The sequence below is a fragment of the Takifugu rubripes genome, chromosome 14, assembly GCF_901000725.2.
Source record: "Takifugu rubripes chromosome 14, fTakRub1.2, whole genome shotgun sequence".
NCBI classification, from domain to species: Eukaryota; Metazoa; Chordata; class Actinopteri; order Tetraodontiformes; family Tetraodontidae; genus Takifugu; species Takifugu rubripes.
In genome coordinates, this window is record NC_042298.1 from 13222213 (window position 1) to 13243868 (window position 21656).

The window sequence follows — 21656 nt, forward strand, 5'->3', positions numbered from 1 at the left end:
TGGAAGCGCAGGCAAATGCAGACAGTGCGAGTTTATTGAGACTGTCTCAGAACGGTGAGAAAATTAGAGGGTATCTGCTGCAAGACACATGGTTGCTTGGCTTTAACTCAGCCAACCTGCTCTGCTGTCACATTACTGGATGCAGTCGGACTGCGTTCCTGTTTAAGGAAAGTGAGGGGCTTCTGCCAGCCCAGAGAGAGGGCCGGTCTCCATCAAAGTCACCAGCCGGAGGACACGCCGAGGAAGCATCTTCATTTCCGACCATTTGATCTGAGGCAGGAACTTTACTTCAACGCTCATCACACGCTGGGAGGACGGATATTGACTGCAGCAAAAATATGAGAGGTGGACATGAAGCTGGGAAAAACTATCAAATGTGAGAGACACAGAGAGGAGTTGAATAAAAACTAGTATGGGCAGGGCATTGTCAAGAACTACTGTGCCTGTTTGAAGGATTCTGATGAATATTCTTAGCATCACTTTGTGGTGAAAAAGATACACCGCACTGAGGCGGAAATGAATAAGCACCGTGTAGCCTTGAATTCCAACCAAATAATACAGATCTAACGCTGGGCAGCCCTTCATATTCAGCCAGCATCACCCTCAATTGTCAGAATCCATTTCAACTGCCACTGAAACAAATCAGCAGAAGGAATTTATGCCAAGTGGTGTATCAATATTTCTGACTAAACCCTGTGAATTCTTGTCATCTGTCAGAGGTGCAGCTCCCACGGTGAGAATACTCCAGACAGATTTTTTTTTTGGTGGATTTACGCACATTTGCATCAACATCTCCTGTTTGATACAATATTCACCCAGGTCTGGTCTGACACGCAGAAAGAATAAGTAGAACTGGAAAAGAGGGATTTCTACCTTCGTTCTGCAAAGTAAAAGAATGTAACTTTACTTATCTGAACTATAAACCTTGTGTCGTCATTATGAATCATGGATTTTTTTATTTGTGGACTGTGATTGTTGGGAATATTGAGAGGAAAGTTTTGTCTTGAACTAAAATGATTCAGCTGAAACAAAAGTAGCGAAAGACGATAATCAGCACTGTACTTGTGCAAAAAGACACGGAAAATGGGCAGTGGAAGTGGATAATAAGAGGGGAGAACAATCGTTCACTTAAAAAAAACGTCTATTTCAAATTTTAAGCATCAATTATTTTGGAAAATTACCCTTTCAAATGTTAAACCACAAAACGTCATTTTTGTGCAATAAGATAGTGAGGAAATCATCTTCTGGCCCTGTATGAATGTAAACAATATTTGCTCGTGAGCAGCAAACCCACTAAAGTCCCTTGAATTTCTGATGAGAGACTCTTCTTCATTAACACTTGCAGTGTAATTATGATTTTATCAGTATTCAATGAGCAGGAGCTTCCTGAGTGAACACAACTGCCGACATTTTTCTTCTGCAACTCAACAATTCGGGCTTCCTCCAACTCTGAGACACCCTAAAATGCAGCAGGAGATCGTTTGGATCAGGTATCTTCTGAATTAGCATAATTATTCCTGCTAATTCAGGCACTCAATCAATACAAATGGACCATGATCAGTCAGTAAGAGGCCTGCAAATGTAGGATCCACAACCGGGACCACTGATGGCGATATTAGCCCTGCGGAGCATCATTTTTTTTTCATGCTTTGACAGTTATGTGGTATTAAATGTAGAGAAGTTACTTTGCAAAAATCATCCTGCTATACTTTTTTGCAAATGTTAATTGATGCGTAAACTCTGCACATCAATTATGCCCCAGGTAAAATTGAAAAAAGGTCTGTTATTTAACTAAAAAAAAAAAAAGAAAGACATTTAAAACACAAATAACCATAAAAACCCCAGAGTACTTTTTTCTGATAATATATGCTAAGTATGCTATTCTGATGGCCTTCATCAGGAAGCATAATTAGTTCATTTATGAGAAAGGGTGGTCCATCTGGACTCAGGCGTGCCAACAACTTGGAGCTCAACAACATCAGCATTATTGAGATAAACATTGTTTTATGTTAGAACCTTGCTGCGCGTCTCCACATCTCCTCAGAAACGTCCCTGGGGGACTTCTTGATACAAGTTGTTCCCGTTTTCCTGCGTCTCCGACAGGCACCGACAGAAACAGATTTAACACAAGATCAGCCACAGCGGGGCTTGTTTTTAAGGTTATGTTGCATCTGAAGCATGCTACATGTCACCCCCTCTTCGTCTGAGGGATTGAAAGAGATCTTTACTGTTGTTAATAAGTGTTTGTCAGTACTGGTGAGTGGAGCCGCCCGGTAACTGGCAAGAACCAAACAATTCCCAATCAAACCGTGAAAATCTTCACACTGACCAACCTGATCTTTGATAAATCCCACAGGAAAAAAAAAAAACAACTGAATTTGTTTAGTAGTTTACAAGCCAAGAAAAAAGTGCTTCATACACTGATGATGCATACGTACTGTATGCATCATCCAGTACCATTAGGATAAGGATACTGGGTGAACTCTGCCACCTCTCTGAACTGAAAACAAGGTTTTAATCATTCTCCAATAATTATGATCACTCAAGACAGTGTCCCCAGTTTGTTTTGAGCCTTCTTGTTGAAAAGGAATTCTAGAAAATCCTCCAGCTCTTCCTGCAAACAATCAAAGCAGCGATCGGTCCTGATTGGCCTCCTTTCATCTGAACAATTGCTGAAATCCATCCAATCAGGCTAGTTGGCCGCGCCGGAGCTGGAAAGCCTCGCCTCAGCAGGCTTTCGCCTCATTTGAATTACAGGAGCTGCAGTTGTTGGTCAGAGCCAGGGTCAGTTTAATGACTGCTCTGCCTCTTACTTTCAAAATTCACTCCAGAAAAATTATATAAAGCGCCGTTCGATTGAAAAAAGTTACATTTGACAAATGTAGTTTGAAAACTTGGTGTTTCACCTTAAAATATGCCCGTGCCTGTGTGCCTGCGTGTGTGTGTGTGTGTGTATAGTTTTCTGGCAGGGGATTAGAATTAGGGCTTGAGTGTAGACTATATATATTTGAGTCAGTGCAGCTGGCAGGTGAATTGGCTGTGGATAAAGGAGAGGAAGTGGTGGAAACGCTCTGAGACACCTGAGGCAAGTGGCAAAGAGCTACATCTGTTTAGCACACGCACACGCACACACACACACACACACACACACACACACACACGCACGCACAGCGCAGAGGAGTCGGGCCAAAAATACATCCAACAGGTCGACAATCAAAGAAGCGAGCGCAGGTTCACATGAAAAGATCTGCAAATGAATTAAATCTGCTGGAACTATTAGTGACAACAGCTGAACAAATGCTGCTGCTCTGAGCTGAGCAGTCAGGAGCCCCAATGGAAATAAAATTCCTGCACTTGGAGGAGCTGCAATGTTACATTAGCTACGTGTATGTATGTGCGTATATACCTACCTACCTACATACATACATATATATACATAGATATAGACAGTTAGATGCTACATCTTCAGAAAGTAGCTTCAAAGCAGTAAAGTTAATAAAAAGAAAGATGTAAATATTGATATTGATCTTGCACATTTATGATGTTTATCTGAGAGGACACTCCCAGTCTCTTTTTGCCAATAAAAAAGCTGGTTATGGGATGTTTCTAGCATGCCCATATTTCACCTTATACAACCGTGTCATATTTCCCCATGGCTCCGAGCATATATATCCGCTCAGGGAGGACAGCAGAGTGTACAGATTAAGGGGTCGGTTGACAAGGGAGGGCACGAGGACGGATGAATCTGTAACAGGTTTATTGCTGTGGTCAAAACTCTAAAGGTTAGCGAGGAGTCGGCTGTGACATCTTCTCAGACATTTGTTAGAAAACCTTCTCGTAGGCAATAATGCCCAACGGAGGGAAGAAGGGTGAGCATTAGTTTATCTTCCTGGCGGAGATAAAAAGATTTCCTGTTTGACAGAATGAGAAAGTTTCAGCTGTGCAACAACAAAGTCTTTCACGGACCACGATCTTCTTTAAAGGGACCGCTGTCTTTGTTATAAGAGTTCAGCGCTGCTGCTTGTGTTTCATTTGGACGGCGCCATCTGCGCTGGCCATTTGAACCTCTCCGCCTGTGTTTTATCGGGAAACCCCCAAGGACAAAAACTGGCGGCCGTTCGGTGAACCTCAGATGAGAAGTGGAGGAGTGATGCACAGCTTCCCTGTCAAAGGGACGCAGAGAAGGAGAGGCTGCGTGGAAAATATAATACGCCGCAGCCAGGTCTGCATGTCTGACTGAACTGTTTCAAATATTTTGCAATTTGACAAAAGAAAAGCCAGTCAAAGGAAAATGGCCGTGACAGACGGATCGAGAGGCACGTCGGCTTGGTTAACGGGAGGCGAGGTCCGGGCAATCGCCTCTGATTGACTGGAAGACGCCTTTAAAAACTGTCCAAATCGTCTGCAGTTCTTGGAGGCGCTTTCTTTCCTCCCCCAGAACTGAAACGTATGAGCAGCCACAGACACAGAAATACTGGTTTTCAAGAAAAACAAGTGCCTGCACCTCCAGATCATGCAGCTATTCAGTGGTAATACTGCACTTTCACGTCAAAGCCCTGCTCAGTAATTACTGTCTGGCTATTCGGTTTCGCTCCCCAAACTGTATTCTTGGCATCTAGAGGTAACTTGCACTCTGTCATCCTTTAGAAGAAGATTGGTGTATATTTAGGTGGATGTTTTAGGTTTACTTTTTTCCTGAGGCATCCTCCTGTAAATCAAAGCTAAATTCCCTGATTAAAACTCTGGGCTTGAACAAATATTGAGCCTATTTGCAGAAGCTATGAGTTTAGAGACCTGGGCTTTCTGCTCCTGAACCGCCTTCACACAGTACGGCCAAGGGTGTAATCTTTGAAAAACCCCGACTTTTTATAACTGGCAGTGAGGAGCTGGTGAAACTTGTTAGTTTGAAGGCCGTGTGAAGCTTAAAGCTATTAGAAACCTGTGTACAGCTGATGGGGTGAATGGAGCACGCCGACACACACAAGCTTCAAGAAAACAAGTCCGAGTCAACGCCTCTAAAAGAGACTGTTTATCAAGATAAAAGGACAGGACATGCTGAGAAAAGGATTTGGGTTTGCTCCAAACATCACATTTGGATGCCATCCTGCAACAACACTAAAGGAAATACTCAAACTGTCCAAAGCATTTGGCCTTGAACGCATCGCATAGGAGCATTTTGTGTTTCCATCTTCATCATTTCTCGTTAACGCCACCCAATAAAGCCGTCAAGTGCAAAGGTGCACGTTCCATCTAGTCTCTTCTTCCGACAGGACACAAGGTTTCATTCAAAGTGTTCCCGCTTTAGCAGGAATGACTACATCTCAAGAAAAGTCCCAACTGACCCACTTGGGCTCACAGATGGAACGTGCATTTTCTCTGGAAGTTGCGGTGTGGTGGATGGTGGGGGGGAAGGGGGGGGGGGGGGGGCAGTTGAAAGCTTTCAAAAGCATGAAACCAACTTGATTCACCTCAACTCCAATTGCAGCAATTGGTCAGAGAAAGACGCCTGGTAGGACTTAATATACGAGGCACTGCCAAGTTGGGGTTTTTTTCGTAATCTTTTACCTTAAAATAAAACTGACAGAGTAGAAAAAGAGAGCGAGGACAGATTGTTCAGCCGTTACTGCTAGGTCCTGGTATCTGGAGCTGGGACGGAGGGGCCACAGATGGACCGTCATGGCAGCATCGCAAATATTACAGGATCTGACTGGTATCTAAATGGAATAGGCTCGCGCTGCATTTTTAAAGACGCGGGCATCATCTGTTTACTGCCAATTTCTTGCATGAGGAAAAAGCTTTCAGATGCATTTGAACGTGCGGATTATTTATGTTTTATCCAGGCCAAGAATTAGAAAATAGACGGATACAAAAAAGAATTGGAGGCCCATAAAAAGAATAAAGGAAGCATTAGAGACGATGTAGGAAGAAGAGAAATACCTATTTAGATTTCAGACAGGGGCGACAGAGGAAAATGTTTTTAAAAGGGTACGTTCTATTGCCCGTACAATAAATATAAATGAAAGCCAAGTTTTTAAAATTGGCTAGCTGCTTTAACTTCAAGAGCTCCTGAACATAACTCACAGTACATCAGCCATGATCCAGAGAGGTGTGGATAATTGGAATGAGAGTGCTTTTTAAATTCTACTGCAATGTCTATTACTTATCAAAATTTACAGCTTATTGATGCTAAAGATCAGCCTTACCTATGCAGTAGCAGAGAATGATGGACAGGACCACGGCGATCCCCACCGCCGCCAGGGCCGTGCACTTCCAGGAGCAGTACTTGGGCGACTTCTTGAACTTGAAAGCCCCTCTGGACAGCGTGTTTCTGGGCAGAGGGCGCGCTGGGGTGGAGTAAACCGTCCCCGTTGCCATGGTGTAACCCGGGGCGGCAGCGCCGAAGAAAGGTGTCGATCCCGTGCCCGTTTTAAAAAGAAAATGCCTGCAGAGGAGGGAGGCAAATCAGCTGTGAGCTAAAGACGCCACAAAAACAGACAAAATGCAATTTAGAACATCGAAACCTGGCGTCCAAGCATATCCTGCTGCACGAGGAACTTGGTTCTATTCTGATATTCATAAGAACCCTGACTTTGGAGGAGGTGAATGAAAATCGCCTCATAAAAAACAATAATTTTCGACTTGCCCTTTTACAACTGGCCCTTTACTAATAGGCTATTACACCTGTGGTAATTAAGAAGGTTTAATCTAATGCACTATGGAGTGATTGTCCTATTAACTTTTAAACCCCACGTGAAAAGCTCTTAAGTAAATGAATTAAGCCTTGTTGCCTCTCCTGCTACTACGTGGAGATTAAAACCTAAATGCCCCGCAGCTTATGGGGACGGCCAGTGAAACTGGACAGATTGACCAGGCGATGCAAATGCGCCTCCGAAGCGAGGCTGCGGGACTCTCCATCACACATGGTGCGCATTATGGTTGCGACTTCCTGACACTGATTTTATTCTTAGAGGGATTTGACCAAAGCGGTAACACCTGTTACTCCCAAAACAAGATGATATGCTGCCCACCCCCGCTCTAAATAGCAGCACCTGCCTAGATTTCCATCGCTCTTTCATGTTGTCCTGGTTACTGAAATAATGGGTTGGACCCTTTGCATGGATTCACATGGATGCCCTCAAAGCACAGGTGAGAGAACACTAGCGTGCTGTAACAATGCCAACCCGTGTTTTCCACCGCTCTGGCCCCTCTCCGGGGTCCTCTGATAGCTGTGGGCTCCGCCACATCGGGGGAGGGGCTTCAGTCCATTACATCCGTTAGTAGTATTGAGGCACATCGTGTCTCATTCATTCATTTCTGCTGTTTGCTGAACTAATGTTGTCAAAATTGATTCCGTACCCAATCCTGACGACGGAAATAGCGCCGTATGATTGGGGCGAGGTCTGTTTATTTATTTATTTTTACCAGACGGGCAGATGGACAGGCATGAAAAATATCACCCGCTGTAAACCTCCGGCAGAACCAGATAAGCTTGCATTTTTTACTAAAATCTAAACTTTGCCACTTTCACACAGTAGTTTGCTCAGGAGATCCTGGCATAATGAGGGGTAAATAATGTGTATCACCATCCGGCTTCCCGGTTAGTCTCCCACAATCTGTGCTCGCCAAACAAGACGTGAAACCCGTCGCCCAAAGTGAATGAAAGGTATTAATAATAATCTACCAAAGACTGGGTGCAAATATCTCAATATAGTTGTGTAAATACCCCATTTCAGCTCAACCCCATAAGAGTTGAGAGTCCCTGCTCTTCCTGATGAGTCTTTTACAACAGGTCACATGATTTCCGGTGTTGCGCTGCCTTCAGAAAGGTTGGGTCACTGAACACACCACTAGCGGCGTCCGCTTATGAATTATTTGTGTGCTAACTGCAGTCTGTTTCAAGTTTTGCAAAGGCTGCTTTAATCTTGACTGGGAATCTGAACTGTAAGAGTTTGAGAACAGCTAATTGGGTGAAAAATCAGAAACTGAACAGTAAAGGATGGGAAGACTTTTAATCAGGGTTTTTTTTTTTTTCTTCTTCCCGGATTTAAACTTTAGAGAAGCTGTAAGAGCACCAAAATTCTCATTAGCTAAATTATTTTAGCTGAATAAAAAAAAACATTGTTCAGGAAGAGTAAATTGTTACTTTACTGTATGAATATGCAAGAACATTTGCAAAATCTGTACAAATTTCAAGCCACACACAGATTCCAGAGCCGCTGCTGGTATTTTCCACAACTTCCTGCCTCCCAGAAGACCATCTCCACCCAGGATCAATGCTCGACTCCAAGAACAAATGTCAGATTTTCATTGTCTGGCTCTTTGACGCCCCAATTGACACGTGTGGTCGTGGACAGACAGGGATTCCATTTAAAGGTTAGCATTTATCAGGCCCGGAATGACAATTTGTTAGCCGGCGCTCGGCGAGCGGCTCAGATTCTCAAATCCGGAACAATCTGCACAGGAGCTGCGGCAGACTCCGTTAGACGCTGTTGGATATGAATTGAGGTCAAAACTCGCACAGCTTCAGAGGCGGCAAACGTGCAGTCAGACACACAGGCAAATAGACTCCCCCGTCTGGGGAGTTAAGTGTAAGTGGATGCAATCTGACAAGGCAGACAGGAAGGGACACGGACATGCAAGTTCATGTACGCCAGTCTGAGGGGAGGTATAGGCAGTCTATTTGACGGAGGTGACTACCCATCACGAATAACGTCTGTGGAATCTGTTTTTATTTCCTCTCCACAAATAAAAAGGTCTCAAAGGTACCTGTCCTCATATTTATGCAAAGACGTCGGCGCATTACACTCTCAAAGTAGCAAGCACACACAAAAAAAGCCCAAACAATAGTTAAAAACACAATAGAAGCACATCTGTATTCCTGCAGAGGCCCTTTTGAAACATGGAAACAATATTTAATTAATTTTAGGGTTATTTGCATAATTGAGATCTCCCAACGACCCGAGAACACATTTAATTACAAAAGACATGCGAGGCAACGTGGGAGGATGAGAACTGGCAAGCCTGCTTCATTTTACCTTTAACATCAGCCGGAGCTTGTAAGAGAACGTAGAAGACTGAGAGTTTCCATCAGGCTCTCCAAGACAAATCTCATCCCTGGACATTCATTTGAACTCTGAAGCAACTCTGCAGGCAATGTTTTTTCATGTTGATATATTATTTTCACCCCCCCCCCCTTAAGAGCAGGATGAAGTGGTTGAAGGATGAAATGCTGTTGGACATGATTAACAAACTGCAGACCGGTGTAAATGTCCGCGGCTATACACACACTGGATGACCGACTGTAATTGATTACAGCCAGTGCGATGCAACAAGACACATTACTATGCTAATCCAGTCGGCCCTAACATGGTGTGCCATGAGTGAAAAGAGAGAAGAGTGCATACAATCAAGACAGTGTGAGTCTGAGGGGGAGAGAGAGACCAAATGAATGGCTGTGCGTCAGTGTGATCACAGTGAGTTTGTGTGCACGCCTGTCTGTCCCAATGAGCAGCTTGTAATACAAAAGCGGCAGCCACCCTGGTCTCCCTCTGCTCTCACAACACTGCTTGTCATCGGAATGACATTTGAAAACATCCTCGCAGAGGACGAAAGACTAAACAGTCGGTGGGCGGATTTGTCGACGGCTAAGCTCCAGTTGGAAAGGGTCTGAGAGAAATAATGCAAATCGAAGCCCTCAGAATATGTAATCTGCCTATTAGCCGTTGTTCTGCGCTAGCATTAGCATTTCAAGGTGACAGTCGGATCAGGCGGGATTAATCCAGTGCAAAATGAATGGACGAGCAAACAAGCACACACAAATGCTACAGATGTGGCGGACATCCCAACGGCTGCTATCATCACTGCAGCTTTCAGACAGATCATCACCTGCTTTCCTGCCGCGGGTGGGGGATGGGCTAAGGGATTAATGATGTGTGTGTGTGCCTTTGTGCCCACAGACATCAGTGGGGTGCCATCCAGAGTTCTCAGAGTGCTCTTTGCATATGGAATTCACTAGATTTGATGAGTTTGGCATCAGCCGAGCAGCTTTTAGGCACACACACACACACATATATATATATAAGGTGAAATGCTAATCGCGAGATTGATCTTATTCTTGTAGGAGAATCATAAAAGGGTTAATTTTAACACCTGCTGCTACAGCGCATTTGTGACGCTTAATGCCCTCTCTCAGTGAATCCCAGTTTTCCATTCCCCATCCATATTTTGTTGAAGAAAGCTTTTAGATATGCCGGCCAAAACCATTTGGAACAGATGCATTTGGGCTGCCAGCAGCGGCAGTTGTGAAGGGAAAATACTGCGGGAACTCTGGAATCACCACAGAAACGCCTGCTTGGCACCAAAGATGTTGGCAAAATAAATGAAAAACACACGAACACAAGAAGAAAAAAACCAAGTCTTGAGGATTACCACTCCGTCTACACACCCCTTTACTTTGGCAGGTAATCAACCGACTCCGCGAGCTGCTTTCCGTGCCAAATGGCTAGTTGGCGGAAATCGCACACATGAGTAATCAGTCCTGGTACAATCCTTAGAACAAAGTCGGCGTGGACAAAAAAAAGTTCAGGTTTCCTCCTCTGAAGTCAAGCACGACTGTCTTGACTTACATTTCACATGTGCTTCCCTGCAGACAAACACACGCCTGTACGCAAAGTGACCTCTCCTTACAGCTGCTTTCTTCTGGTGCTCCCCGAGAGCAGCCCAAACGCATTTTCCACCAGGAAAACTGATACCGGCTGAGGGACACTGCTGCGTGCCAGCCGAGACGCATTCAATCCAACGAGGACCGACATAGGGCGCTTACAGCTGCACTGAATGACAGCACGGGACTTCGATGGACGTGTTCTCAAGTGTCGTAATGACTTTTCTAACCGAGTCCCATTGAACATGAATGCAACACACTTAAAGATCCGTGTATGGACCCAGACGTCAACCTGCATTAGGTCAGGGACAGGCAACGCCGAGACTTGTACGAAGCAGGAAAGGGTTAATTGGATTGCTTTTAATAAGCGTTTGCCAGGCTGATGAATGAACTGTGTGGAAAACAGCTCCCAGATGCCGTCCTGCAGCCGTGACATCGGGTCGGCCGTCTGTAAAGAACCGCTTAAACGTCCAACCGCACATGGTTCTCATACTTGATGTAGTTTACAACTTGGACTGGTGGCCAAGACTTAGCCTGTGTATTCCTGTTTATTCTCTCTGCCAAGCTGATAGCCATTGATGATTTATTATCTTCAGATGTTGTCGATTGTGGAGCAAATGCATTCAGAATGAGACGGTTTCACACAGCCGAACAGCCCGAGCACAGCGAGATCACCGTCTTGTGTGATGACACTGCCAAAACAGCAGATAATCACAAAGAATCTCAATAGAATATTTAGGAACTTTGGACAAACTCATTGCAGCAACTAAAACTATGTACTGGGACTAAGAATTAAAAGAAAAAAAATTAACAAGGGTATATTTGACATTCACAATAAAAACCAACCAATAACAACATTGTTCCTTAAAGTTAGAAACTACCATTGTAGTTTGGATGTTGCACGGCATAATTATAGCAGTTACACTTGCAAAAGTGTCAAATACTGTCAAATCAATGGCCACGACGACCATTAGCTTTCAACGTAGCATTAGCAATCGTGTTAGGTTTAGCTTTGTGGATGGTGATTTTCGGTGTTAGCAGTGGTTATTGTGAAGCCATCGCAATTAACTCGCCTCTACTTTCACTATCCCAGAGGTCAGGAAGGGGGAAGGAGGTGGGACCTCTGAGGGAGGAGGACTTGTTCATGTTTGCAATCTTTTAAAGTGCTGTGCAACACGCCAGGAAGGTAAGACCTGCTTTAGGAGTCACAGCCTCGAGGAAGAGTCGAAGAAATTCAGACGCCTGGAGCCAAACGCATACAGGATGCGCTGCGGCGCGGGTTCCCTGCCCGGTGTTTGCAAAAGCAGCCTAATAAATACATTCAATACTCCTTCTACATTCCCCAACCTGGTAGTTTTCTTGACATGTACAATTATGTGGTGTACTGGGTGTTTCCTTTTGCCCCCCTGGTTCTCAGCAGCCCCCTTTTCCCCACCCACTGACAACCACTTGATTTAGAGTCCACCGCAGTGATAGTGATTTATGTCTTGTCTCATGATAGGTGTGCACGTATTGTTTTGTCGATAAGGCCAAGGCGGCTCAAGGTCACGGCACGGTTAGGATTCAATCACTGCATCAAAAAAAAAAAAAAAGACAGAGAAACTGTCACCGCACATCCCCGCCGATTGAGCCGGATCACGAGGGGCTCTTACTTCAGGCTGTCGCAGGCAGAATCCCGAGTTTACGTTCATCTGTGCCTTGGAAAAGGGTGTTCCGTGCCAGAGAAATATCAGGCTAGAATGCAATCATCTACTGGAGGCCATTCTAAGTCAGGGTGTAGAACACACTTCATTAGCCAGGATATTTTGAATTTACTGATTAAAGATGTAACTGATGTTCTGTTAGGAAAACATGGCAGAGGCTCTCCGACAGAGTAGCATGTTGTGCTGCAAATGATGATGTCCCCCAATCTGCTTGGCAAATTCCTTCTGTTATTTCCATCTTTATTCCGACCGGCAGGCTTTCCGCCGCCGCCACAGTTCACTCCGGCCGCGCACGTCCAACCCGAGTGCAGGTATATCCAATTTAGCAGGCTATAAAATGTGACAACATTATTCTCAACAGAGGGAAAAACATGGAGCCTATTTATCAAGAGCAGCAGAGGCCATTATGCCACGCACCATTTGTGGCACGATAATTCATCCTGATGAGGTGGAGACGTTAATATGGGCATTACGGGAACAACAGTGAGGAACAAAATGTCAGTGGCATTTTTAGAATAAATTATTTAATCTGAGGTTCACAGGTCCGTAATGCTGAACATTATCCTCCAGGTCGTAGCCAGATGGGCGACATTTCCTCAAAACCTTTCGAGCTCGTACGAATGACGTATGCCGCCACGATGCCAATAACGTTGAGTCAAGTATTTATATCGAGCAGTTAATACTCAAAGGGATCTATGAGTGTCAGTTTTACAGTAGACATATTGGCCGATCGCCGTCTCCTTGAGACATCAAATAACTGGAGGAATAAGTGGACCGATTCCAAGCAGGCAAAGAAAAATGAGCTTTTTATTCCAAATAAAACCTCAGCCGACACGGATCTGACAGCAGATTCATAAATAAGTCGGTCGCCTCTTTAAAACTTTAAAATCAATGAATAGAAAATAGATTTGAAACGATCAGCACTTGCGACTGACGCAGCTTCAACATTTATCTGAAATATCTGAGTCAGTATCAGAACTATGGGGGGGGGGCAACCTATTTTCTGAATGATTGCTTCCTCTTGATGAGCGTTCCCAGTCATCCAGGTTGAAGAGAATTCTTGGTTTAAGAGAATTGAACTGAACTAGTTTTTTCACCTCTTATGCACGACGCTTCTTCACTTCTAAATTAACTGGTGGGAATCCCATATTGCTTCCTCACATAATCTATGGTAAATGTAGCGGTGGAGGCCTCGGGGGTCACTCACCTGCTCTCCAGGGCCACATTGCTGCCCAGGACCCAGCTGTCCTGCAGCTGGACGCATTCCGCCGTACTCTGCAAGTCGGCCGCCAGGCCGGCTGTGGGCGGCGGGCTCGGGCTCCTCTGATTGGCCAGTGAGCTGCGGCTGAGGGACGTGATGGACGGATGCTGCCTGTGTGGGGGCGGGGCTGGCGGGAGAGGGGGCGGGCCTGGCTGACTGGATATGTGGTCACCTGGAAAGAGGCAGAGGAAAATTAAGTTGCGCATCCCCATGGTAACAAATATATTTGGCCAATTTATTTGGAGGGCCGGGATGGGTGCGCCACAGGGGCGGGATAACAACGGCAGCCACCATATCCAGTATATAAGCCACAAAAGCCACTTTAATGATCCAGGAAAGCAAATACGACATTAAAATGAGCTGGACCACGGGGAAAAAGTGCGACCAAGGAGTGCTTTTATGGCGAAGCCCATAATAATTTTCGCAAAAACGTCAGACAGCTGACAGTTGGGTTCTCCTAAACAGAAGGTCACTCAGAAAGGCAGCTGTTCTTTTATAGGCACTAAACGCAATGTTTCACATTTGATTACAGCCAGAGAAGACTCTCAAATAACTAATGACCAGAACATCCATTAGAGCTCTGCGAGAACAGGTTTTCCAATTTCACACAAAGCTGTGTAATTGGCCCCCAGAATGGCATGTGGTGATTATCTATCCATCTTCCCTGTTTAAAAAGGTAAAAAACTCAGTCCTGACAATTCTGATTTGTTCCAATGAGACGGCGAGCATTCTTCCTTACATACGCCTGAACAACCTGGATGAGTTGTTCCTGTAAGGAGACCACATTTTTGCATTCCCCACATGAATTTTTATGAGATAAATTTAGAGCAGATGAATACCGGAGGTCTGGTTCTGGTGCATGAGTTAACCTTAGCTTCATTGAGCATGCATCTACTGGAAACTAGCAAGGTTTTTTCCTTTTTCCTTGAATGAATCACAGCAAAACAGAGGAGAAAAGAAAGCACAATTTAATGACTAGACAATAATAACAGCGGTTTTATCGTGAGACACTTTAAAATCCCCTTTTACTGCCATCTTCCTGGAGTTTGGATACAGAATTTATGGAAAATAAATCTTGAATGTGTCTGCCGCATTTCCATTACAAGCTCAACGAAGGAACAAACTCAGACCCGCATGTGCGCCGATTTCTGATTTATTCCTTATGAATTACTGAATAAGATGCAGGTAACGACCGACTCAAATCCCCACTTTTGCATCGGCACACCTGCAATGATTGCTGTATTAGCTATGATTTTCTGAGAAAAAGTGCTTGAATTTACGATGTTTTCTTTGAACAGCGCAGTCAGATACAGTCGGAGACGCCGATTGAGACAGGCACAAACAGATGTCGAGTGCTGCGCCGCTGCAGAGCAAACTTAATTAAATCAAGCAGATTTTAATCAAATCCGGCCGATTTCTAACCCCCAAAATCACCTTGTTCAAAGTCAAATCTGAGTCTTTACACATGACCTGCCAGCGATCAACTGCCATATTGGCATTCCAGAAATATAAGGCAGTCATGACTTTGTGGTAATGAATACGAGCCATCCCACTCATCTCCTGGGCTGGACTTTGAGCCCTATTACAAAAGTGCTAAGTAGGCTAATAGAAATGTGGATTATCTACCAATACTGGATGGTCTGACTTCACCTCTGGGTCTCATTCCAGTATATGAGCACGAGAGCAGCCAACAGCCCCACTCCACTTCCCAGCAGAGGCAGTTTTTGTATGATCAGCTGCAGAGTGCAATAATACAATGTCAATGAGAGGCTAAAGGGAAATGATGCACTTGGGAAAAAAAAAAGTATCACTTGGGTTCTGGAATTCAATTATGATGGCCTGACAGGATTACACATTTATGTAAATGCTGCGAGTAAAAAATCTCCTTGATGGAAATGGATCACAACTTACAAGAAAGTTAATTAAATGACATTTCAGTCGCAGCATCTGCTGCATCCTGTTAAAACTATAATCAATATCTCTCTGTTGTAAAAAGCAGCCGTCTGTCCTGTTAGTGCAAACACATATGTCACAGGGAAGCCAAATATCTCTGCTCCATTAGGCATTACAAATAAAGATACATGACATGTTACACAGACCGGCATCCATTTATCTTCATGTCTAGATATTGATGTATTGGCCGATGCAGAGCGCGCTTACATCTTGATTGCCCTTGTTTGCAGGCTGCACTGCTCACACCCGCCATCTGAACAGGAGTACAGCACAGATATGGCCTTTTTGTTGTTGCTGCAGGGGCATTAAAGCTCGGCACTTATGCTGACGTGGAGGCAAAAGAAAGATTTTTTTTTTAAAAAGAATATTGCAAATTTACATTCAGTGCTGAATCACATTCCAATGAGTCAATGCGTTCAAAGACATGCGGCAATTTTAACATGAAATGGATTTTCAGGCTCTCACAATGGGAAAAAAAAGGAGGGAGAGAGAAAACTTCAAAAGGGATTTTACATGCAGCAAATCTGACAGCATAATCCCACAATGAACTATGGAAACATAAAACCCAACGAGCTGAATTAAGGCTCCGGGATGCAAAAATCAAAGCTCCCGGGAGTAAATAAGGTAAAGCAGGGCGGTGCACAAGAGACATCAGTTTTGCTTCAGAGTCGAGCTAAAGAAAACAAAAAAGTACAAATACGGAGTCGGAGAAAATGCACTCATTGAAGAATAAGTAATATAATCTGTATAAAAATGTGTTTCTTTGTCCTCAGAAGCTGAAGCATTCAGCGCTGTGCACACAGCGTTCAGCTGGGTTGCTATGCCACAATACTTTCATCAGCTTGAGACCTGCTGCTGTTTTCAGCCTTCAATTTTCACTTAACCGCCGTTCATTCCAGGGTCGCAGGGGCGAGCGGCAACCTAAACCCTGCACCCCGCAGCCCCTGCTGCTTTGAATTCACCAAAATCTATTATATGCTCATAAAATATACCTAACTTAAGCAATTAGGGCAGATCGACTGCAGCATAATTAAGCAGAGGCAACAGCTGGGAGGGCTAATCAAAGATGCTTTTTCCTTCTCACTGCCCTTCATCAAGTACAACCGAGCAGCATTTGACATTCTACGAGCACATGTGGTCCTCATCTGAGCTGTGCGTGTCTGCAGTTTTATTTAACAGGATGTGATGCCCTTTTAAGCATTCATATATGAATGGTGCAGGGATCACGGGTACTACTTCTCCCTCTCCCCCCCAAGGCTCAGTTCAGTGGGAAAAGTGGATCACCAGATGAAACAAACGTAAACAGCTGGGAAAAAATTAAAAAAGAAGTAACTTGTTCAATATGGCTTATCTGGTGTTAACGATGCCGCAAAAGTCTCAAGTTACCGCATTGATTTGAATAGATGCTATTTCTACCTGCTGAGAGAGTTAGCATTACCCCCCCACAGTGAAGAGCGAGGCTTAAAACGCCAATACCACCCTTTCAAATGGGTTCAGGATCTTCAGAAGAAATGGAACCACCAGAGCTGTGTTTGTACTCATGTGAAACAATTGCATGTTTAGAATAAAGATAATAATCGTAATGATAAGAGACTCTGTCCTTGGGCCGCTTCTTGTCATCACCAACCTTCTCCCCCTTGGCAATATCTTTCATAAAATCAATATCCATTTCTAGTGCTTCACAGATGACACCCAGCTCCACCGTTCCAGCAAACCTAACTCTCCCGCCCTCCTGTCTCACCTTGTGTTTGTCTGAAATAAGATCCTGGTTCACCTCTATCCTGCCAAAACTAAACAGCAACCAAACCAATGTCCTCCTCATTGGCACCAAATCTCCAGTCGACGGTTTCTCGCTCATCATTGACAGCTCCTCACTCCCCCCCCCCCCCCCCCCCCCCCCACCCCACCCCAGGTCAAGAGCCTGGGTGTCATCCTAGATAGTACACTGTCATTCCAGTCCCACATTAATAACCTCGCCCGGACCACCTACAAAACATCAACCATCTCCGCCCATCCCTCACCCATCCCCCCGTACCGCCTCCATCCTTGTCCACAGCCTCATCACTTGAATTATTGTCCCATTCAAGGTAGGAATGATCGGTCAAGTTTAGCCTCCATCGATGGATCAAACTAGCGCTGGAGTTGAGGATGGCGCACTTTGCTTGTGCTCACACTGCGAAGTGTGTAGGGTGTGTAGGGTGTGTAGGGTGGACAGTGGCGCTTGCAACTGTGCAGGCAGTGATATAAAAACAACGGGACGCAGTGTAGCTCTCCAACACATTCAACCACAATAAGGAACGAGGCTCCGAGGAAGGTCCGATGCACGCTGAAATCATTACCGGAGACGTGAGTGAGACTGACGCCCCTCTCTCCCTCTCTCGCCCTCTCGAGTCCTCTCAAGAGAGCACATGTTGTCACATGTGGGTGATAGACTCTGTCAACAAATTTCCAGACCGCAGCGTGTCTTCCATACCATAAGCACCGCTGCCGGTACCCCGGTGGAAGGATATCAAAATAATGGAGCAATGGGGAAGCATTATTCTGCTAAAGCTCCCAGGTTCTGACAATGAAAATGCAGATAAGGAGCGGGCCTGAATCAATATCTGACAGTGTTTTAAGGACATGGACTCCATTATAACCAGCTACAAATGTCAAAGCGGGTATGAATTTGTGGACGATGCGTCAGCAGCAGTGGACTGCTTAAGTGTGTATATCCCTCACTGAGAGCTGGATGTTTAAAGGCCTCTAGGGCACACCAGCCTGAAATATAGACTTTCTTTTGGCTCTTTGAATTTAGATTCTCCACATCCTGTCTTATCTCATTTTTTTGTTGAAAGCACAATGAGCCTTTGTAAAAAATGTGGCATTGTTTTCAGTTTGGGCGCACAGGAACTAAACTGGCCTTTAAAGCGCAGGCTCAGATGCTGGGAAGGCAGATGAAACAGCTGCACGGTTTATGGGCTTTCACTTTGAAACCGGATCAAGACGTATGCCTCTTTGCATAATTCCTCAACATCAGCTTGTCATCATCTCCGTCAGCGGCATGATTTAAAGGACCTTTGTGATTAATACTGCATTCAGATGCTGAAATGATCAGGCTAATTCCATTCTTAATGATGCTTGCAATATATATCAAATGCTGCAGCCTGGATAAACACATTCTGGGGCCGAGCTGTGTTTTAAACTGCTCTCCTCATCAATGCTCTGGGCTGACCAGAGCAGAGAGGACTAACATCACATAGTTTCCTCAGAAACGAACTGTTAGAGGCTATTGGTCTGCAAAATAAGTTCACATTTCATGATGTTTAACGGCTCAACTTGATATGAGAAGGTTTCAGCTTCTCAAGATTCCACAATGTACAGCACTTTAAAATATCCCTTTGATGAAAGCACTGATGAGATTTGAGTAGTGTGCATAATGTTCTAACACTGAGCCGAGACACAATTAAAAGCCGTTTTGCACTCACTAAGCTTGGCAAGCCCGGTGAAAGCCTTTTCATATTCATTGTGTAAGTATTGCAAAAAGGTCTTGTGCCATTTTACTCTCCATTAAATGACTGATTCAACTGCTAATGGAATTGATTGAAAGGGCATTTGCTTTGACTGCTTTGCCCTTCAGCGATCGGAAAACTGCAATGGCTGAATCAAAAGAATTCCATCAAAACAGATCACACAACTCTGAGGCCACAGTTTTCCATTACAGTAAGATTCTGCATGTACAAATGCGTCTTTGACACGCAACGCCGGCCTCGCACTGAAATTCCAGAGTGTTGTTTGAAATAAATGACATTTGGACCAAGTAGGGCGTTTAAACAAGTCAAATAAATAAGCCCACCCCCAGACGATCGGCGCGCCTCCCCACGTGTGACACCGAGCCGAAGACGGTGGGAGTGTTCCATAAGTGGGATAAAAGAGCAGCTTTCCAGTGAGGAAGGTGCAGGATGAACCCAGCGGAGCAGCATTTCAACATTCTCGCCCAAGGTGAGTTTGGTGGATTTGCTCTGCAAAGAGAGTTGGCAATTTCCAGGGGCTTAGTTTGTGCTACTCTCACAGGGCTTTATATCCTCCTCGCCACACTTTTCACAAACAGAAATGTCTTCACGACTTTCGTATCAGCATGGGATTATTACAAGAATGACGTAATCAATTATTTATACAGATAGGCATAATTCCCATCGCCCCTAGCGGAAATGATGTATTTTTATTTTTAATGAAAGGTCTGGTCTACTTGCCAAAAGCCTGCCAGTATAAGAGTCCCACATCTGAGTGCCTTTGAGGTTTTTACATAAATTTCCAATTTGATCAGTAACTTTGCAGAAAAATATCAGGATCTCTGGCAGAAATAAAAAGTTACACTCTGCGGTATATAATGAGCCTTTTACACTCATCTAAATGACAAGTATTAAGGTGCGTGGCGTGAACTGGCCACAGGTCGAAAGGTCACCAGAGTAACAGCCGGCTACACTCAGCAGGGTGATTACCTTTCACCGAACTTTAGTAACTGCTCAGACGGCAGCAGAGCTCGTGGCCATACTGAGCTGAAACTGAATTCTGGTGATTTATGGTGTCTCCGAGGGGGGGGGGAACATTAAAGAGAAAAAAAAAATATGGCAGAACATTGAGAAGGCATCCAGCCTTTAGCAGAGCCTGAAAATGGTGAAAAATATGGCAGATTCCCGCATCGTTTTTCACTTTTATGCCACCTCTCGCCCTCCTCCAGGCAAAGCAGAGGGGGGGGAACAAAGCAGGATCTCTTTGGCCGCCGTTTCCTCAACGTGTCACGTGAACGCTGCGCATCCCCCAAAACAAATTAAGAAATATTTCATGTTGCTCTTCGACGATTAAGAGACGGCAGAGTTTGGAAAATCTACGTTATTCCCCCCATGCCCCTATTTCATGTATGCATTTATTCAATTACAACTTAAATCACAAACATGCCGAGCGGTAGCACGTTTAATGTCTCCGTAACTTGCTTTTGATTTAGAAGGTGGGTCTGTTCTAAGTGCTTGCAATAATATAAAAACCATTACTCCATGGATTTAAAACCGCATTTACAAACCTCCCCCATCAAAGTGCAGCTATAAAACTCAGACTACACGTCGCCATTAAATACAGGGGCACGCATGCACATTTCATGCATCGTTCAGCTAGTATGACACCAGTGTAAATACGCCAGTCCCTCGTAAACACGAGCAGCGCCACCTCACTGTTTGCACGTCTCGGTCTGACGTGGCTCCAGATGGAAGATCATCATACAGATGATGGCTGCTTAACACTTTTCTGACAGCTCTCGGATTACATAGCAATTACACTGCTTTTCAGAAATGGCTTTGACAATTAGCCCGCTGACAAAACATTTTGTTGTGTTTATTCCCGCGTGGACAGCTTTGGCTTCCTCCCCGACCCAGGGAGAACGCGCTCGCAGCGTCACAATGCAGTTTTTAGCTTACCTGGCACAGACGGCACGCCATTTTTATTCAGCTGAGAACTGGTGTTATGTATTCAGTAGGTGATGTTCTGTCTGAAAACTGCAGAACGTAAAGCTGCAGAGTCCACGGTGTACCAGTCTATATCCACACTGCTCTGTGTTCAACACTCCGAAAATGTTCAAAGGATTGAACACAGACATAAAATAAGGACATTTAATGAGACTGGAGTATATAAAAGAAAACTGTCATTATTATTATCATCGAATGAGGCTTTAAAAAACAGCAAACCAGACCAAATAATTGATGGATTTGGTTTTGGCAGATTTTTAAACACATCAACATCCCCTTCTGGTCCAGCTCTTCTTACATTTTTAAGAGAGACGTGCAAACAAACATGTTGAAATCAATTAACAATACTGTCGAATCATAGATTTGTGAAAGTGCTGAAATAAGTGCGGAACCATTGTTACCAGTAAACGATGCAGCTACTTCCTTAGAAAACCCAAGTGGACATTTTTTCAACACGGAGAGAGAAAAACAAGCTGTAAACAGCCCCTCTACAAAAGCTGCTGTGCCTGGAAAATGGCTGTCTGCTTCCACATCCATGAGCCAGGCATCAAAAGCATTCATTTAAAAATCACCAGGCATGA

The 21656-nt window shown here is 44.4% G+C and overlaps 1 protein-coding gene across 9 annotated transcripts in view; it reads right to left on the minus strand.

Annotated features, from left to right (window-relative positions):
• The window catches only part of LOC101062192 (teneurin-3), a 121541-nt gene that overhangs the window by 54205 nt on the left and 45680 nt on the right, over positions 1-21656 (minus strand). For all 9 annotated transcript variants that reach the window (XM_029847092.1, XM_029847096.1, XM_029847093.1 and 6 more), the window contains 2 exons: positions 13571-13796; positions 6204-6442 (listed from right to left, as the gene is read on the minus strand). In XM_029847092.1, coding sequence (XP_029702952.1) covers positions 6204-6442; positions 13571-13796 — 465 coding nt within the window. The remainder of the gene's footprint in view (positions 1-6203; positions 6443-13570; positions 13797-21656) is intronic.